Source organism: Daphnia carinata, chromosome 7 (assembly GCF_022539665.2).
Source record: "Daphnia carinata strain CSIRO-1 chromosome 7, CSIRO_AGI_Dcar_HiC_V3, whole genome shotgun sequence".
Lineage (NCBI taxonomy): Eukaryota > Metazoa > Arthropoda > Branchiopoda > Diplostraca > Daphniidae > Daphnia > Daphnia carinata.
Window position 1 is genome coordinate 7,918,866 of NC_081337.1, and position 16,620 is coordinate 7,935,485.

General features: G+C 41.5%; 2 protein-coding genes across 3 annotated transcripts; one reads left to right on the forward strand and one right to left on the reverse strand.

The window, feature by feature from the left end:
* Nucleotides 1-48: 48 nt before the first annotated feature.
* On the forward strand, nucleotides 49-993 carry LOC130688143 (uncharacterized). The gene is made up of 3 exons (XM_057511128.2): nucleotides 49-336; nucleotides 417-597; nucleotides 669-993. Exons 1-3 carry the CDS (start codon nucleotides 135-137, stop codon nucleotides 991-993), a joined length of 708 nt encoding a protein of 235 aa, XP_057367111.1. The 5' UTR covers nucleotides 49-134.
* A 1,889-nt stretch (nucleotides 994-2,882) lies between these two features.
* Nucleotides 2,883-12,758, reverse strand: LOC130688153 (Krueppel homolog 1-like). 2 transcript variants are annotated; one of them, XM_057511131.2, is made up of 5 exons: nucleotides 12,255-12,758; nucleotides 5,079-5,900; nucleotides 4,756-5,007; nucleotides 4,603-4,686; nucleotides 2,883-4,529 (listed from the first exon to the last, which is right to left on the reverse strand). In XM_057511131.2, exons 2-5 carry the CDS (start codon nucleotides 5,785-5,787, stop codon nucleotides 3,202-3,204), a joined length of 2,373 nt encoding a protein of 790 aa, XP_057367114.1. In that variant the 5' UTR covers nucleotides 5,788-5,900; nucleotides 12,255-12,758; the 3' UTR covers nucleotides 2,883-3,201. The 2 variants fall into 2 exon arrangements, with proteins under 2 accessions (XP_057367114.1, XP_059352321.1); XM_059496338.1 differs by lacking the exon at nucleotides 12,255-12,758 and adding an exon at nucleotides 8,911-9,520.
* Nucleotides 12,759-16,620: the final 3,862 nt, after the last annotated feature.

The following is a 16,620-nucleotide window of genomic DNA, read 5'->3' on the forward strand; positions in this document are numbered from 1 at the left end:
TCCATTTAACGTATCGATACACTGCTTTAAATAGACCTGTTGTCCTCGGCATGGGGCTCAGTACGTTTTGCATCAAGCTATCAGATACTTCCGAGACTATCAACACTTCCAAAATATAAAAACTAAACAGAAAAATGCCAGTGTTTCCATCAAAATCGACAGCCATCTCAGATCTAGTGCTAGCATGTTCGTGCATCTGGTCGCTCTATTCGATTTACGGGGGTATGCCCAGCATCGGATTGAAAGCTCGCGATGGCGGCATGGCCTCCAATAATTTGGCCAGCGTTTGGTTTGCCCTAACTCTGGCCGCATCACTGCTAGGCGCCTTCCGTTTCCGTAAGCTATATACAGCAGTTTGTTGTTTACATGTTGCCAAAAAAGCAAATACCTATTGATCCGTCCATTATCAAATGTAGTGAAAAGGCAGTTCTTTGATCGCTTGGCGCCCATTCACGATCTGTTGTCCTGGTTGGTGCTAGTCATCGGGCTTCCTTGCTTGGCTTCTCAATTTTACATGAACGCCGGCCTACCAGTTCTGGGAAACCTGCACCTGCTGCTCATTTTACCACCTATTCTCTCTTGGCTCGGCAAAGATCAGTAAGTGTCTCTATCGGCCGTCTCGTTTTGTTCGGGTTATTTTCTTGCCTATTTTTATATTGAATTATTAGTTTGCTGGGTACTTTCATTTCCAGAGCGGAGACTAACAAAGTGACCGGTTACCTGGCCTTAGCCTCCATGTTCTCCATGACCGGATGCGCCGTCTACAGCCGCAATTACTATCAGCTATTGGCTTGTCTTTTGATGTTCTCTTCGTCACGAGCGTTTGACCTCACGGAGAAAAAGAGGCTAGGCCTACCACCTGTTGATTGGCTCCATTACGGATTAGCCGCTTCCAATTTCTTGCTAGTCGCTGGACTCTGTCGCACCGATCTGCCCGGCGTTGACAAATTGAGGCACTGGACAGGAAATGCCATGTCATCCATGTTTTCTTAAAACTCCTCTCTTCAACGCTCTTTTTTTTTGTCACTTTTAAATTCTGAAAAAAAAATCTTTATCCGGCTGGTAACTCTTGGTAGTAGTCGAGGAATCTAATAAAATGCAAGTATGAATCATTTCCAGAAATTCTTTCCATCTTGTTACCTGCGAATGTTGGACGGAAAATGTGAGACGCGAACCAATTATATTTCAAATTTCGGTCGGAACATGAAAAGAAGAGCAGCACATTGAACGAACAAAAGTGAAAACAAACGGTCACTTTTGTTTATATATATATATGTATATATACGTACGACGGTGAAAACGGTCACAATATTAATGAGAAGAGCAAAAAGATATTTGTTTAAAAATTTTCATTACATGTTGGTACTCGAAATCACGCACGTCCATTATCCCGACATGCACAACAATCACTTGACATTTCTAAAAGGAAAACGAGACAATGGGAGGAGACAAAATAAAATGCAAATCGTTGAAATTTGAAAAACTAGCTCACATAAATCATCACGTGGTTCCGCTCCCTGGTGGATCCGGCCCATAAACAACCCTGTATCCACCTCATTCTCTTCACAATCACACAATCTATAACCTTCAGTATTTTGAAAGAGGCGAGATCAATAACCCAAATGCAGCAAAGATATTTTTAAAAATTTGTGTAACACATGACGTATATCACCACCAGAACGTTATTCGTGTTATTAACCCTTTGAAAACACAAAAGGGAAACAACAGGAAAAAAACAAGAATTTACATACAAGGGTATATGTACCATGGTTCTTTTTTTTTCTGAGCTAGTTGGACCTAAAGTGATTCAGTCAATTGAAAATCGAAAATTCTAATAAATGCAAATGGTCTAATTTCATCTCGGTACGATTATCAGTACAAAACACATTTTGCCCCGTTTAAATCGACGTGTGAATAAATCACCTGCTAGCGGCGAAAATGTAAGTATCTGAGATATTTTCGACTCACGTACATGAGCAATAAGACAACACATTTTTTTCCAAATAATAATTAATTAACAAAACACGATTTAGGAGAGATCGATGATGATAGCTCCCCATACTAAATGCCAAAAGGTTTTGTTTTTCTTTTCATTCGCGTAAATGCGGGGACATCGGGAGGATATAATAAATATCGACTATGACACACACACCTATCAACAACAACAAAAAAGACAGGGAATTGGACAGGGAAGTGTGGTGGCCAATATGTTTGTAAACGATTGTTTTGTTGAATTTCGTGGGTCTGTGACTGACATCAAATTTAAACCCGTATTTTATACAGACAAAAAAAAACATCCCAATAATATGGGACGGACCCCAAAGGTAACAGAGAATTAGGGAAGAGACTCGTGCCTTGTGAATTATTAATAACTATGAATATATCTACAATATTTAAGATATTAAAAAATCCCCTGCTTGCCTTTTTTGTTGTTGATTTTGTGTTATGATATTAAAATGCACCCGGTGAAAATGGACATGTCCTTTGAAAAAATAAAAAGATGAGCCCTCTTCCCACCCTGAAAGAGAAGTTAGAAGAACAGTAGAGCCAGGCACAATAGCTCATGAGCTCGAATAGAAAATGTTTACAACTGTCAGAAAAGAAAACAACCCAACTTATTCATCTTTCTGAATATTTTAAAGGGGAAAAAAATTATTAAAATCACAATTTGATAAAAATAATCAGGCGAGTGATCGAAAATTTGTGGATTCCCCCCGCCCCCTTTCTGGTGTGTACACAGTACAAATTGGACGTCGTAAGATAACGAAAAATAAAAACTCCCCGATATCTACGTGAACGTGCGGCTTGCAGCACTTTCAGGCACATCGAAAAATATTGAAGAAACATCTAGATATATAATGTGTAAGAGTATATAGGCCCTGTTTTTGTAGTTTGAGCACATACGCCGATCATTTGTCCACCAATTCGGTCCCTGATTACGAACTGGGAAGATCGAAACCAGATAGGGAAGAGGAGCTTATTTTATCTTATGTATAGTACGTTTAACATATGAGGCAGGTCCCATTGGAAGGCTGGCGATTGAACGTTAAAAAAATGGGCGCGCATATAACACACAGGCAAAAAAGCATTTGCATAAAGTGTGACGCTTGCGTTCCATCCCGTTACAATCAGCGCTTTCCAATAGACTGTATGTAAAAAGGCCGGGCAGTTAAAAAAAAAACAAAAAAAACTTAACTCTAATTACTTTGATGATGGAGGCGACGAGCTGGAGCTGGGCCGGTGGGCAAACCGAATGACTGAGGTAGAGCGCAATCCATCCGGAAGCGGATGAGCCGATTGGCTGTCAGAGGCTGCAACGTCCGTCAACATCAGCGAAGGTGAAGACGAAGCGGATGACGGAGGCGAATCCGATGATTCGCTATTACATCCGCCGTCGCCCGCCGATCCGCTACCTTCACCTCCGCGGAATCGCGAGCTCTTGCGTGGTGGTCCGTGAGTCGTAGCCGATCCGTCCAACGGCCGGAGCGCTGGCGGAACAGCGGCCGATGAATCGGCAGCAGAAGAATGGCCCGTCACCGAATGATGACGTTCCAGGGTTCGAAGCGAAGTTGGTGAAGCTGCCAATAGAGGTCCAGCTGCCGTGACGGGAATGAGAGGAGGCATCGGACGTAGATATGTCATTGGAGAGTAATCCACCGAACCGCTCGGATGATTGTTACCGACGATTGGCTGATTTTTGAACGATTGCTGTTGTTGCAAATGATGCGCAAGGCGTTTGGAATCGACTTGAACAGCCAATCCGCCGGACCTGGTGGCGTTCAACAGTTGAGGATAAGCGAAATGACTTCGATCCTGTTGATGACTGTTGGACATTGGCTGTTGCTGTACTTGCTGCTGAGGATCTTCGTATTCGCGAGACTGTGCTAAGTGTTGGCCGATGGAAGCAGCACGCGACAGAGCCATGTTATTCAACACGTTCCACGACAGGCCGGCCGGATGTTGTTGAATGGGGAAATGACGTTGAGCCTCCATTAGCAACAGATTGTTATTATTGGTGCTTGTGCTCGAGGAAGGGCCGCTCATTGCGTCCATATCGGACGGACTACTGCCGTTGCTCTCAGCAGACGAAGGCGATAAAGAGGGCTTCTGGTGATTCGATATCCGCTCCGTTGCATTTTCTCCAAGACGGGCGCCTAATCGGCTGTTTCTATTGGTCTGATTGTTATCAATAAAAATGCCAGCGCTGTGACGGCCTTGTAAACGCCTGCCCAGATGGTGGTGATCGTTCGCAGTTGCCATTCCACCAGGCCGGACGTGTTGCTGACTGATGGAATTGCTGATCGGCACGGCAACGGGGACAGATGAAGTTGAAGGGACGGGCGATTGCCGGGTGGGTGAGACTCCGTGCATTTTTATATGAGCCTCGAGTGTCTTTTTGGAGCTGTACGTCTCCGAACAGATGGTGCACTTGTAGAGCCGCTCGCCCAGGTGAGCCATTTGGTGCAATTTGAGAACGTGATTGTACGCGAACGTTTTCCCGCAAACGTCGCATGCATACGGTCGTTCACCTGTTGATTAAAAATCAATCATTAAATTATAAAAAAATCGGAACGAACAGGTAATTACAACAGCGCTATTTACCTGTATGGGTTCGTGAATGGACTTTGAGTTGTTTGGAACAGGTGAATCCTTTGCTACAAACAGTGCACACGTATGGTTTTTCACCTGCACAACAATCGCAAGTAAACTATTAAAAATATATTCAAAAATTTGATTTCCAATGTACACACACACCTGTATGAGAACGCATGTGAATCACGAGCTGTCCTGATTGGATAAACGTCTTCCCGCAATCCGTGCACTGATGGGGACGCTCCCCCGTGTGGATCCTCATGTGCCTGTGCAATTTACCGCTGTGTTCAAATCCACGACCGCAGTGGGGACACCTGTACGGCTTCTCCTTCGTGTGGATCCTTCGATGGACGCTTAAATTTTCTTTAACCGAAAACGACTTGCCACACACTTCACAAACAAACGGCCGTTCACCTACAAATAAAATTTAATTTCCAATTTAGCAAAACCAAAAATGTATGATTAATTAAGCCATTATCATTCACCTGTATGCGTTCGATAGTGACGTGTCAGTCGGGCCGGAACGGCGAACGTTTTCCCACACATGTCACATCGATGAGCTTCTTCTCCACCTGTTACCGCTGCTGCTGGAGCCGGAGGCGCAACCACACCGGTAGTAGCAGGTGTTGCAACGCTGACTGCTGATGCTTGTTGCATCGCTGTTCCAGCAACCACTGCGGTGGTACCCATCAACCGATGATTTGGACGCTGTTGTTGTTGATGATCCGTATGCTCGCAGTCATCGAGGCCGAACAACACAGACCGGTTGTTGCAGCCACTGGTGATGGAACCCGGCGCTTGCATACCGGAAGATGACTGATCATCATAATCTAAGACGGCCGGTGCAGAGTCGGTCCTGCTGCGGTGACTTGTGGCCCCTCCGCTAGTAGGGCTACTTCTGCTGATACTCTGACTGTTACAGGTGAGATCCAAAGGGTCGACTTTCATGGCTTCCATCACGGACGCGTCTGTATCGCTGACTGATGATGACGACGAGCAAGAAGAAGATGACGAAGACAAGGGCAACATGTCATGGGCCACCGTTGAGACGACGGCTGTGAAAGACGGAATAGATGAGGCAAGTCGTTCTAAAGTAGACGACGAGGGATTGTTATCTGGCCGGCCAGGTTGTTGTTGTTGGTAATCGGTTGGCTGCTGAACGTAGCCCCAACGTTGCGACTGCTGGCTGGCCATCAACTGGGCGATTCAAATTGACCCAGCTTGCGATGCCCGTGGACACCTACAGCGACGACTCGGACCACCGGTGCCGCTGATTGATGGCCTCATTCAAGTTACAAATGCAAATCCTATTGGATAAAATGGAGAAAATCCGGGTCTGTTAATTAACTAAACATTATTCGTACATATTGCTGGTAAGATAAAAATAAGATCTATTGTGTTTTTCGTGTGTTCTATGGTCGCATTAAAAGACTAGTTTATCTCTGTATATTGCGTACCCATCGACCTCAACGAAACGGACAATCTCTCTGTAACAGGTGTTTGGCTATATATAGCAAAGACAAGAACAATCAAGCCTACATAAAAGATCCATTGTTCAAAAAGATAGATATCTGAATCGGAAATAGAGCCCCCCCCCCCCAATCAATAACGTGTCTAGAACGCAAGATCAAGCAGAGATACGTCTTATATAGTTTAGAAAAGGAGACTGATTTTTCCCATAACAAATTACAAGGCGCCAAGAAGCTGATGGATATCATCACTCGGACGCAATAGATCGTGCATATTAACCACGTGCATAGAGGTTGCAGTTGTTTACCACAGTTCCACGGGATCAGTGTAAATCTATAAGCCACACACGACAGGCACGAGCCGGTTGGATCCAGAAGGTAAATTGATTCGGTTAGGAGACAAGGAGATTTTACCACCATACGCATACGAGCGTAACTTTCATTAAAACGTTAAGTTATACGATGGGAAAAAAATGATATAACTATTACAGCGGACTAAATGCACGTAATGCCGTTGAATTTGCGTGCGCTTTAATTGGCGAATGACGCACGTGGGTGTGAAACAAAGCCACACATCTGGTAGATTTGCGATCAATTTAAACTTTACTACACTATTGCGTGAGTACTGTAAACAGAGAGTCTCTCCCTTTAGTAGGCAAGGGGGAAAAAGACATCGAACTGGAACATTTTTACCGCAAACTAATGTACTACGTTGCGGTTAATGATAACTAAAAATAGAATTTTGAAAGAAAAAAAAAATAATTTAGACAACGATTCCTACATTATACACATCGTACAGGGATGTACACACATATTATGCCCACCATGTCACATGCATATAACATTATTAGCCGTTGGTATTTAAATTGCGGTCGATGACTTTCTGATGACGCTATCACTATATGTGGTATACATGTATATTGATCGACATTTTGTGGTATGACCGCAGGTGAAACACCACCGCGCGTTCGTCCCCCCATATCAGACGGAATTCCGCATCACGAAGAGTGCACATAGATTACGCGGCTGCTGTGACTTCCATTGATTTTGAAATAGATCGGCGTGGTCAAGTTACGTTGGGTATATTGGGTATATACGATGTCAACGGCAAACAAAGTCACAACTAGAGAACCACTTGTAGACATGACCAAATATAGCATATTAAAAATTCCGCAACCAACTTATCAAATAAAATAACGCCCTATTTTTTTCTTTTTGTTATTACATGCCAGTACTGGATACAACCCTGGCCTCATTTCAACATGTAGAGTTTCCTACGTCCCAGCTCGTCATTTGGAATTTCACCTTCTCTAACGGGCCTTGTTTTCCTTCCTTTTTAACTGTATACGAAGATTCAAAGTGGCGTCCTATCGCTTTACAGAGACATAGGTCTATATGCACGTGACCAAAAGGGGAGAAGGCTTAAAGGAAAAAAAAAGATGCTGCCCAGGGCACTGAACTCACTGGCCGCCCCCTGTCCAAAGAGAGAGTGCCACTATACGTATAGTGGACTATATAGCTTATTGGCTGTACGGAAATACACATGTGTGTCTGCATTATGTAGGCCTTTCCTGGCAGGGGCTGTACACACAGGGCCGCTAGACATGCTTTTCCTACATTTCTGGTAGTGTTAGATCTGGGGAGCTATTCCAAAGGACGAGGAAAAAAAAAAGTACGGAAGGAGATTCATTATGATGAAAAATATAACCTTGGAGAATCTGAAACTTTGTGTTCATACTAAACTTATCTATCCGTCTTTCACTCTGTTGTTGAGAGAGAGAAATGAGAAGCCCTAAGGTGTTTCATGGAATTGTTGAATTTTTATACTCATCTGGGTATGTTATGAGGACGTGGTAGGAAATGGAAAAAAAAGAGGGAAAATATTATGACTCGATAAACAAGAAATTCGTGATTCCTTTTCTATGCGAAAGTGTTACACATGCCACGGCGGTACATATAAAACAAAAACTTGTTAGATATAAATAAATCGCAGTATTGCAACAGTTGACTATTTGCAAAATGAAAAGTTTTAAAGATTCTAGTCACGTCTGTTGAGTTCAAATTTTGATTCTAGCAAGTAATAAACGTACGAAGCTCAGTGCTTCATTCCATATGTGTAACAAGAAGCACGTTACGTTAGAGTGAACTCGCAATAACGTAGCAACTAGGGCTTTTATACTTTAAAAAATTAATTTTCTCCCAAACCTAAAAAAAAAAAAAAATACTCTAACACCTCCATAATTCATTAGACGCTTTTGTACCCAGTTCATCTTTCTCACGTGTGCAGAGACACGTCTACCCTTCGTAAACAGCAAAAAGGAAAACGAAGCGGATAAGTCCACTTTAGCTGTGGCAGAATAAATCGAATCGAGGGCTCCTCTTTATTATGCATAACCTGTTACTAGAGTTAGTCCATCCCCAATTCGACGTTTATAAATACACAAGTGTTGCGCAAACGAAGAAGTTAAAAAAAAAAAAAAAAAAAAAAAAAGCATTTTCTCTCATCCATATCTTATGGACGGTCCTGATTGCACGGGGTAAAAAAAACAAAAATCGCTTTATATACGCAGGGTGAAATCAACAAGCCTAAATGTTCAAAAGCTTTCCTCTTATTTATGTTAATAAAATATTTCGCCTATTGGATAATATTTTATTTAAATGCCATCTGCTGCCAGCGGGTGAGCCGTTTTTTTTTCGATGGAGCAAAAACGTATTTCCTCCGAAATCGAAATATTGGCGGATTAGTTAACCGTTTAACGTCTCCGACATGATATAACTATGGAAATGGGAAAATCGTTCGGGGTTTCGTAACAATAACAAATATGAAACAACGATAAATTAAACTCACCGCGTAAAGAGACACAGGGATACAGGTTGTTGCGCCACAACACTCGAACGGAAGTTGAAGGGGGGAGTGAAAGGTTATCGAGGCAACCGTACCGGTCACAAGTGTTCTGGCTACACGCAGAGACCGACAGATATGGATTTTGTAAATATTATGAATGCGTGCGTCCGTAATGACGAGGCCAACGAGGAACGAAAATCAAACAAAAATGAACGGGTAACTTTGCGTATCCCAGCAACGCGGGACGTTTGATTGATAAAAAAAAACCCTGGGAAATGGATCTCTGTCCGACTTGTCTAAGTTAAAGAACTCTAAAACAGGTCATTTTTTGTCAAAGGGAAAAATTACGAAAAAGCACAAAAAGACACCGAGTTCGACGGACACTCGCAAAACAAAAAACTTGCCGGCGAAAAATTGTTCCGCGGGTGCCGCTTTAAAAAAATGCGACTATGTCGAACGACAGCTGAACTACTAGTAAATGAGCCGAAAGCTAGTAGGCCTGTAACAAATATGTGCTCTGGTCCCATACACCAGGGAAGGTCCGCTATTGGCAGAGATTGTAGCCTGTCACTAGATGGCGCTGACGTGCCTGAACTTGTCGTACGCGGCCAAGACACGGTACGAACACTGAGCGTTTCCAATCGAGCACTATGTTTGATCATAGACGTACAAAAAGACGTAGCAAATAAGACAATAAATTAGAGTTTTGTTTCAAAAGTTAGAAGAAATTAAACGAAGGTACTATTTATAGATTGGGTGTACGTGACGATAACGATCAAGGACAACTTTTCTTTTGTGCGCAGTACACAATGTAGCGTACCGAGATCATTGGCGATCGTTCTGTCGTTTAATGACATTAGACAACAAAGAAAAATCCAGTGGAACGGAACCAAACTTCCGACTGCTACCGACCGCTACCCAACTGCTACCTTTTTTATGGTATCACACTGGGAAAATGTTTCGTTGCTTTTTTTTCTTAACTACTAAAAATCCCCAGCGGCCTTTTTTTTTTCCCCCTTATTTTTTTTTTTAATGACAATTATCGTTTTTCTTCTCTCCAACATTGTCACACGGCCATTTTGCTCTTGAAGTCGTTCGTCCACCGGGTAATACGGTACATACTGGATCACCCAGGCTGCAAATGACCATTGAAATTCTTTCGTCGAATTCTCGTTATATATTTTTGCCCACTTGTAGTACCTACTTTAAGTATCGCGCTATTTTACGACCTATTCTTTCTTAGGTTCCTTTAAAAAACAAAATACAAACAAAACAAAGTAAAACACCAACGAGTTCATTGATTTAAAAAAAACCAATGATGCAAACGAACGACCACGTCAAATGTCGATAAATGCATCTATCGTGTATAAGATTGTGTCTCTAAATATCAGTCAATCCTAGAATGAAAAGTGTTTGGTTAAAAAAAAAAAAGGAATCTAAATATTCAACAGGTAGATGCCACAGGTAAGTAGGACAGAGTAGCACAACATTTTTTGTTGCCATATCACTCGATTGTCTAAAGCAATTACAGACAGGTCTCCACAAAGAGGCTAAGAAACCTTAACTTGACAACGGCCTTGATGGGAAAAATTAAGGTCAAATCAGGTCACACAAAAAGAACCGTTTTTTACTCCCCCCCCCCCCCCCCCTTCACTCACATTATTGGTCAGGTGCTTTAGAGGAAAATTTCCGTCGTTGACCTTCCTCATATATATTTAGATGCCCTACATTTTTCTGCGACACCAATCAATTCGATTGTTTTTCTTTTCTAGCTAGGCAATGAAAAACACAATTTCTAAATTCATCAAAAATGGCTACAATGTGATACCACTCGGTCTGTTCCACGTCCTTTTTTGCCGCTAGTTTAACGCGTGAATGGAAATGTTGACTCATCGTGGTTATTTGAAAAGAGGCCCTGTCTTATGCGTCCCTTTTCTTTTTCAAAAAAAAATAATAATAAAGAGGTTTGGTTTTCAAGATGTACCCGTTGCTTTAAAAGCAGCCTCCAAAAGAGTCGCTAAACAGAGGGAGTAGAAGAAAAGGCAACATATGGGTAATCAACATTAGCCATATACGCACAGGCTGTTGAAACAACAAGTTAAGGAAAAAAAATGGGGGGCGGAAACCCAGCTTTGTGTCCCTGCTTAATACGAACGTTGAACTTTCCATGAACGTTACTAAAAATAAAGAAAAAAGAAAGAAAAAAAAGCCAAGTCAACATTACAAATCAGCGCCCACGCACAGTCGCACGCGGGCGCCCAATATCGCACTGTTTTGTGTTATCTCAACGCGGTTGCTGGAAAAATGTGTTGTGTGTGGGGAGGTGTGGAGAAGTAACAAAAAAAAATTTAACAAGAAAAAAAAAAGGCTGCAACAGCAGAAGCGACCTACTCCATGCAAACTGGTCGTATTTCGGTCACGGTCTACACGTGGAGCAGGCGGAGCTAAAAAAAAATGAAGAGGAGAACGGGAGGGGGATCGGCGGTGGGGTGGCAATGGACCCTTTTAAGTATTTTTTTTTTATCTCCCAGAGGCTCTTGAGGTCGTCTTCTTGTACTGGATGCACTGTTGTCAGTATAGCCCAGCTTGCCACACTCTTAATACGAATACTCTATACCTCGTTTCCTCTTTGCATTCGGTGTCCTTGAACAAAAGTTGATTGTCATGTTGCGAAGTGATTTCGATCTGACGAACGTCCTAACCCACGCCTAATTTTATTTTTGTTCACTCCCTGGCGAATTTCAGAATGTCTTCTTTTTTACAATATGAAAATTTTCCCACTGGAGTTTGAATGAAGTTAAATTTCCGGGACTGTTGGCCTACGCCATCTAACGATTGAAAGAACAACTAAGTTGTTGAGATGGTCAGGGTTGTCACGCCCCCTCACGGAGAAGAAAAACAGAGCAGGCAAGTATGACGTCAAAATGAACTCAACCGCTCTCCATGTTCCCCCTGCCCTCCAAATCGTATACACGATTTCCTACGTTGTTGGTCGATTGCCCGATCACGTAACTCTACCGGCAGAATCTGGACCTACCCGAAGCAAGTCCACGCCATTCATCTTGCACAGATTGACGCATTTCAGTTCGGCCATGATTTAGGGCTCGTTTAAAAAAAAAAAACCAAACACTGAACTGATCAAATTCCAAGCCTTCCCACCCCCAGGGGACGCAAATTACATCATAATTTATCTTTACCTCAATACGACATCTACCGTGAGATTTGAAAAAAAAAACAAACAAATCGAAACAAAATTAGCCCAATCCGCAGACATGACCACATGGTTGATAAACATAAAATCTTCTAACTGGACACGATAAAAAAGTAATAATAATAATTCAACTCACCAATTCCACGTTGTCGTTCTGCATGTGTTTAGGGCTGGTTAGATTGATTTCCTTGACGACTAATCGCTGAGCCAACCGTTGAATTTTCTTTCTTCCAGACGTCACAGCCAACTCAGAAGGTAGTCAAAGGGGAGGCGAAACGATAAGAGGGTCTGTAGGATTTTCTTTGGACCTACAGCATTTGTAATCTAAGTCCTCCGACTTTGGATTGATGTTGAGTCGATGTGTCGTCCGGTTGACCATGAAGCAGACGTCAGTGGGCTGGGGGAATGTGGGAAGATTCTTCGACGACGGTCGGACGACTAATCAAATTGATAATCATCAAATGGAAAACGAGACTGGTTCTTTTTTTCTGGTTTAGCTAGTGGCACTGATGTAATACGCCCAGAGGTGATTCAACAAGTTCTAAATAATCTTTCAAATGGTCGCCATCAGGTTTTTTTGTGAAGAAAACACATCGCATTAGGCAAGTCTTTTCGGATATATCCGGCGTTAAGGAAAAGGGAATCAAAATAAAAATGGGGTCGGAATAAAAGGCTTTTCTAAAAAACATAGAAAAAAAAACCCGGCTCTGATTGCAGAGTGACTACGAACACGCGCTGCTTTGAGCAGCTTCCAACAGAGACTGGGCCCGACCACTAATACGACCGTAACGTATAAGGAAGGAGGAGACACTGTGTGGCTGACTGAAGCCCGTCCTGCCGACGAGTGCAGGTCTGTTCAATGTTTGAAATGAAACGAACGTTGTCCGCAAGTGACGAGTTCTTTTTTGTTGAAAAGGTAGGACCTACCCCAGTCCTTGGCTTCACCCGCAACCGAGTGGCACTGGCACTGAACGCAACGAAACACGTTCATATATCTCTCGTTCGCTTCCTAAACATAAAAAAAAAGCCGTGTCATTTCGCCTGTACAAAATAACGTCCGCTACGCAGCGCCACATGAGATTTCACGACCTAGAAGTACACCTCTGAACTAGAGGCCATTGAGAGAGTGCACTGATGCCTCGCAACACAATGGCTTCGCCTTTTTTGTGTGCACTGTTCAATTTGCACGTGTCGGAGTGAGATCTGGATCCACCTGATTTTACAGGAGGCATGCAAGGGCAAGGCAAGGGGCTGGTTTTATAGAAGACCTTGCCAAATTCTCCGAAGTTTCGTTTTTTTGGGTTTTTTTATCGATTTATTTAAATTAGGTGTATCCTTTTTGTAGCCCTTCGTGTTTTTTTGTAAGGAAGGGGGACGTTTTCTGTTGACAAAAATTCCAAGGCCACTGTTTTCCCAAAACGTTTTCTTTTTTTTTTCATAAAAACCCGCGATCTCACACAATGGCGGTTCAAGTCGCTGGAAATTATGCAAATTAGGGTGACAATAATTTAAGAAAATCCTCATTTTCTAAGAAAATAAATTGAAAAAAGTAATAAATAAAAAATCGTGTTCATCAAATCATCTATGCAAGTTCATCGTGTTCAAATGTAGATGTGTGAGTGCCTTTTTCTAAAGGCGCAATGATCACTTAACTTGGTTGGACGTACAAAAATCCTTTAGTGGTTGATGGGCCTGATAAGACTCATGCGTGCAATTTTGCTGCCGGCCAATTTATGGAAATAAAAACTCCCGCCCTGTCTCGGTATGTATTCTATATAATATTTCTGTGAACGTGGTTACATCACGTACTTCCTAGAATTGTTTGCTTGTGTTATTTGTTTTTATCATGACTCTGTCGATTGACATGTTTATGCTTAACAGGCATGTGATAGCAACCCAACTTGAATATGCAAACGCCGATATGTACAAGGCAAATAATTAAAGCAATTCACTTTCGTTTTGCCATTTTGACTTTTTATTTATTTTTACTTAGTTTTTTTTTTTTCACCATTTTTTTTTATCCTCTACCGGGAAACGCTGAGTGCGGAGAACATGGAACACTCGGAACTTTGCGTCGTCAGGGTCTGCATGCTAACGCACCGACCCTTAATTTGCGAATAATTTGAATACATTTTAAATTCACCGCGATGATGTTACAATTAAGCATCAAAAATCGAGTGTTTCTTAAACAATAATTAAGCAAGTTACCATAATGAAAAACAAGTTTTTCGTGTTTAGATTCGAAATTGCCTCTTGCATATGAATGAGAATGAGTGACCCTGAAATGTTCTGACTGTGAAAAAAAGCTATTTCTTTTGAATGCATTGGAGCCAACGAAAACTAAGTGATACGCCATGAAAACAGAAATAAATAACAAAAAAACTGGGTTACTTTTCGTAGAATTATGGATCGTGAGCAGCATACTTGGCGTGATGAACCAAATACAAAGGAAGAGATGGGCTGCAATGACCATGAATGTTGCCTCCAAAATGTTCCACTGACAAACTCATCGGTGCGGGTAATTTAAATTTTTATTAAATCATCAATAAATAGGCAACAACAACAAAAACTGGAACGTTGTTTGAGAAGAATAAGTTAATGTAAGAAAACTAAATGTGATGCTTAATAATCTTTACGGCAATAAGAAATTACGTAAACCGGTTTGATATGTAACATCTCTATGTATATACCTGTTATATCACGAACCTTTTTTTATGTTATCCGTCGATGATGGAACGTCCGTTTTGTGCATTAATTATGTTCTGCCCTCAGGCTGTTGTACCATTGTCCTATTCTTCGCCATCATTTTAGAAATAAAAACATTTTGCGGTTGGGCACCGTGAATCCAAGTGTTAACCGCAATTGATGCATGCACGTCATCTGTTCAATATGCGGCAATGTTGCATTGAAGAATGTCCGTACGTCACGACAGGGACACGATGCGTGAACCCATCGACAAAGTCCTAATAAAATCTGTGTTACACACAGTGAAGTTCCTGGTCTAAACTTTTGCGGCCTCCCACTGAGCGATTGTCGATGATTTGTTTGATGACGTAACATGCTGCCTGCATTATTTATTGATTCCTGTGTCCTATTGTTGGAGATGTATATATAAATTCTATTTGCACGAATGGCCCCATTTGCTGTTGCATGTTCATTTTTGTTTTGGTTGCTGAGAACAACTTTGCGACATGCACAACTTGAATTCAATTATTTTTTAAGTACCAAAGTGAAGTTTTATTTATTTTGTTCGGCCATATTATACTTGAACGATAAATTTATTTGCTTCCCTAATGCCTGTGTTAGATTATATACTGGATTTAACTTGACTTTTAAGGTCTTCAAACAAGTTGTTCCCAAGTCTAGGTGACTTGGGAAGCAACTTTTTTTTATTGATCTTGTTATAGAAGGTGCACTTATTGTATTTCTCGTAATGCATTACATCTTTTGCAGTTTCATCGTCTTTTACATAGTTTTTTTCGAACGGCTCTCTGATGAGAGTACGTTTTCAGTCAAACTTTTATATAGGAATACTGTGTTCAATAGGGCCAATATATGCGCGTGTGTAGGTTTCACATTCGGAGGCGCAGAAGCTGATCGGCAATTTTACATTGAATCTCATATACTTCGTGAAACGATTTTTCTGCCAAACGATTCCATATTTGGATACAAAGGTATATATTTATTCGATCGAAGAAGTATCCGCACATGTTTGCCCTTTTCTATTTCTCGATTTTCAAATGAACGGCGACTGTGTGGCGCGTTTTTAACCACCGGTCATTTCCACCTATCTAAATTCTCGTTTTACAGCTATACATAGACACGTTGTAATCTATAAATAAAAGCACCCAACAACGTGCGCTCGCACAAGGGGCTGTTGTCATTTCCGAAAAATACAAAAAGAAACCAAACAAAAGACCAAAAGACCTCTTACAATCCTTTTTGGGAGGTTTTCTTTGATTTCTATTCATGTATACACTTATATTTTTAGCATACACCGCTGCTACGCAAAACAACCGCTTCAGGGCGGCTGCACAATGATGGTCATCAGCGTCCGCAACGTGAGCGACTGAGGTTTAACCACGGTCACCGCATGGCAGGTTGATAATGAAATACAACACAGAAGCGCGACTTCCAAGTTAGGTAAAATCCACCAAGAAAAATTGGCTACGAACCGTCGTAATTTGTTTTTCTCCTCGAATTTAAGAATGGTAGACCTATACTTATTCAACGAAACTAGAGGTTTGTAAGGATTTTGCTTTAATAGCATATTTAACTATTGATTTATATCAATCCTGCAGTTTTTCTGTGAAGCATTGAATATCATGAAACAAAATCTCATAGTTGGTATCAGTTTAGTCACAAATCAGTTGCGAAAATGTAAGATTCAGAACTCTAGGGTTTATGGTTCGAGTCCTGTCCCATCTGATTCTTTATTCATTAAAAAAACTGGTTATTGAATTTTAGACTCTAAGGACTTTTGACAAAGTTTGAAAAGTCGA

What these genes read in the sequence shown, in the direction of transcription:
- LOC130688143 (XM_057511128.2), top strand. Translation starts at nt 135, where the DNA reads ATGCCAGTGTTTCCATCAAAATCGACAGCCATCTCAGATCTAGTGCTA. An exon ending in GCTAGGCGCCTTCCGTTTCC is followed by an intron (nt 337 to 416) that starts GTAAGCTATATA and finishes TATCAAATGTAG; the next exon opens with TGAAAAGGCAGTTCTTTGAT. An exon ending in TCTTGGCTCGGCAAAGATCA is followed by an intron (nt 598 to 668) that starts GTAAGTGTCTCT and finishes TTGAATTATTAG; the next exon opens with TTTGCTGGGTACTTTCATTT.
- LOC130688153 (XM_057511131.2), bottom strand. Translation starts at nt 5,787, where the DNA reads ATGGCCAGCCAGCAGTCGCAACGTTGGGGCTACGTTCAGCAGCCAACC. An exon ending in TCACATGCGTTCTCATACAG is followed by an intron (nt 4,687 to 4,755) that starts GTGTGTGTGTAC and finishes ATTGTTGTGCAG; the next exon opens with GTGAAAAACCATACGTGTGC. An exon ending in CCATTCACGAACCCATACAG is followed by an intron (nt 4,530 to 4,602) that starts GTAAATAGCGCT and finishes TTTAATCAACAG; the next exon opens with GTGAACGACCGTATGCATGC.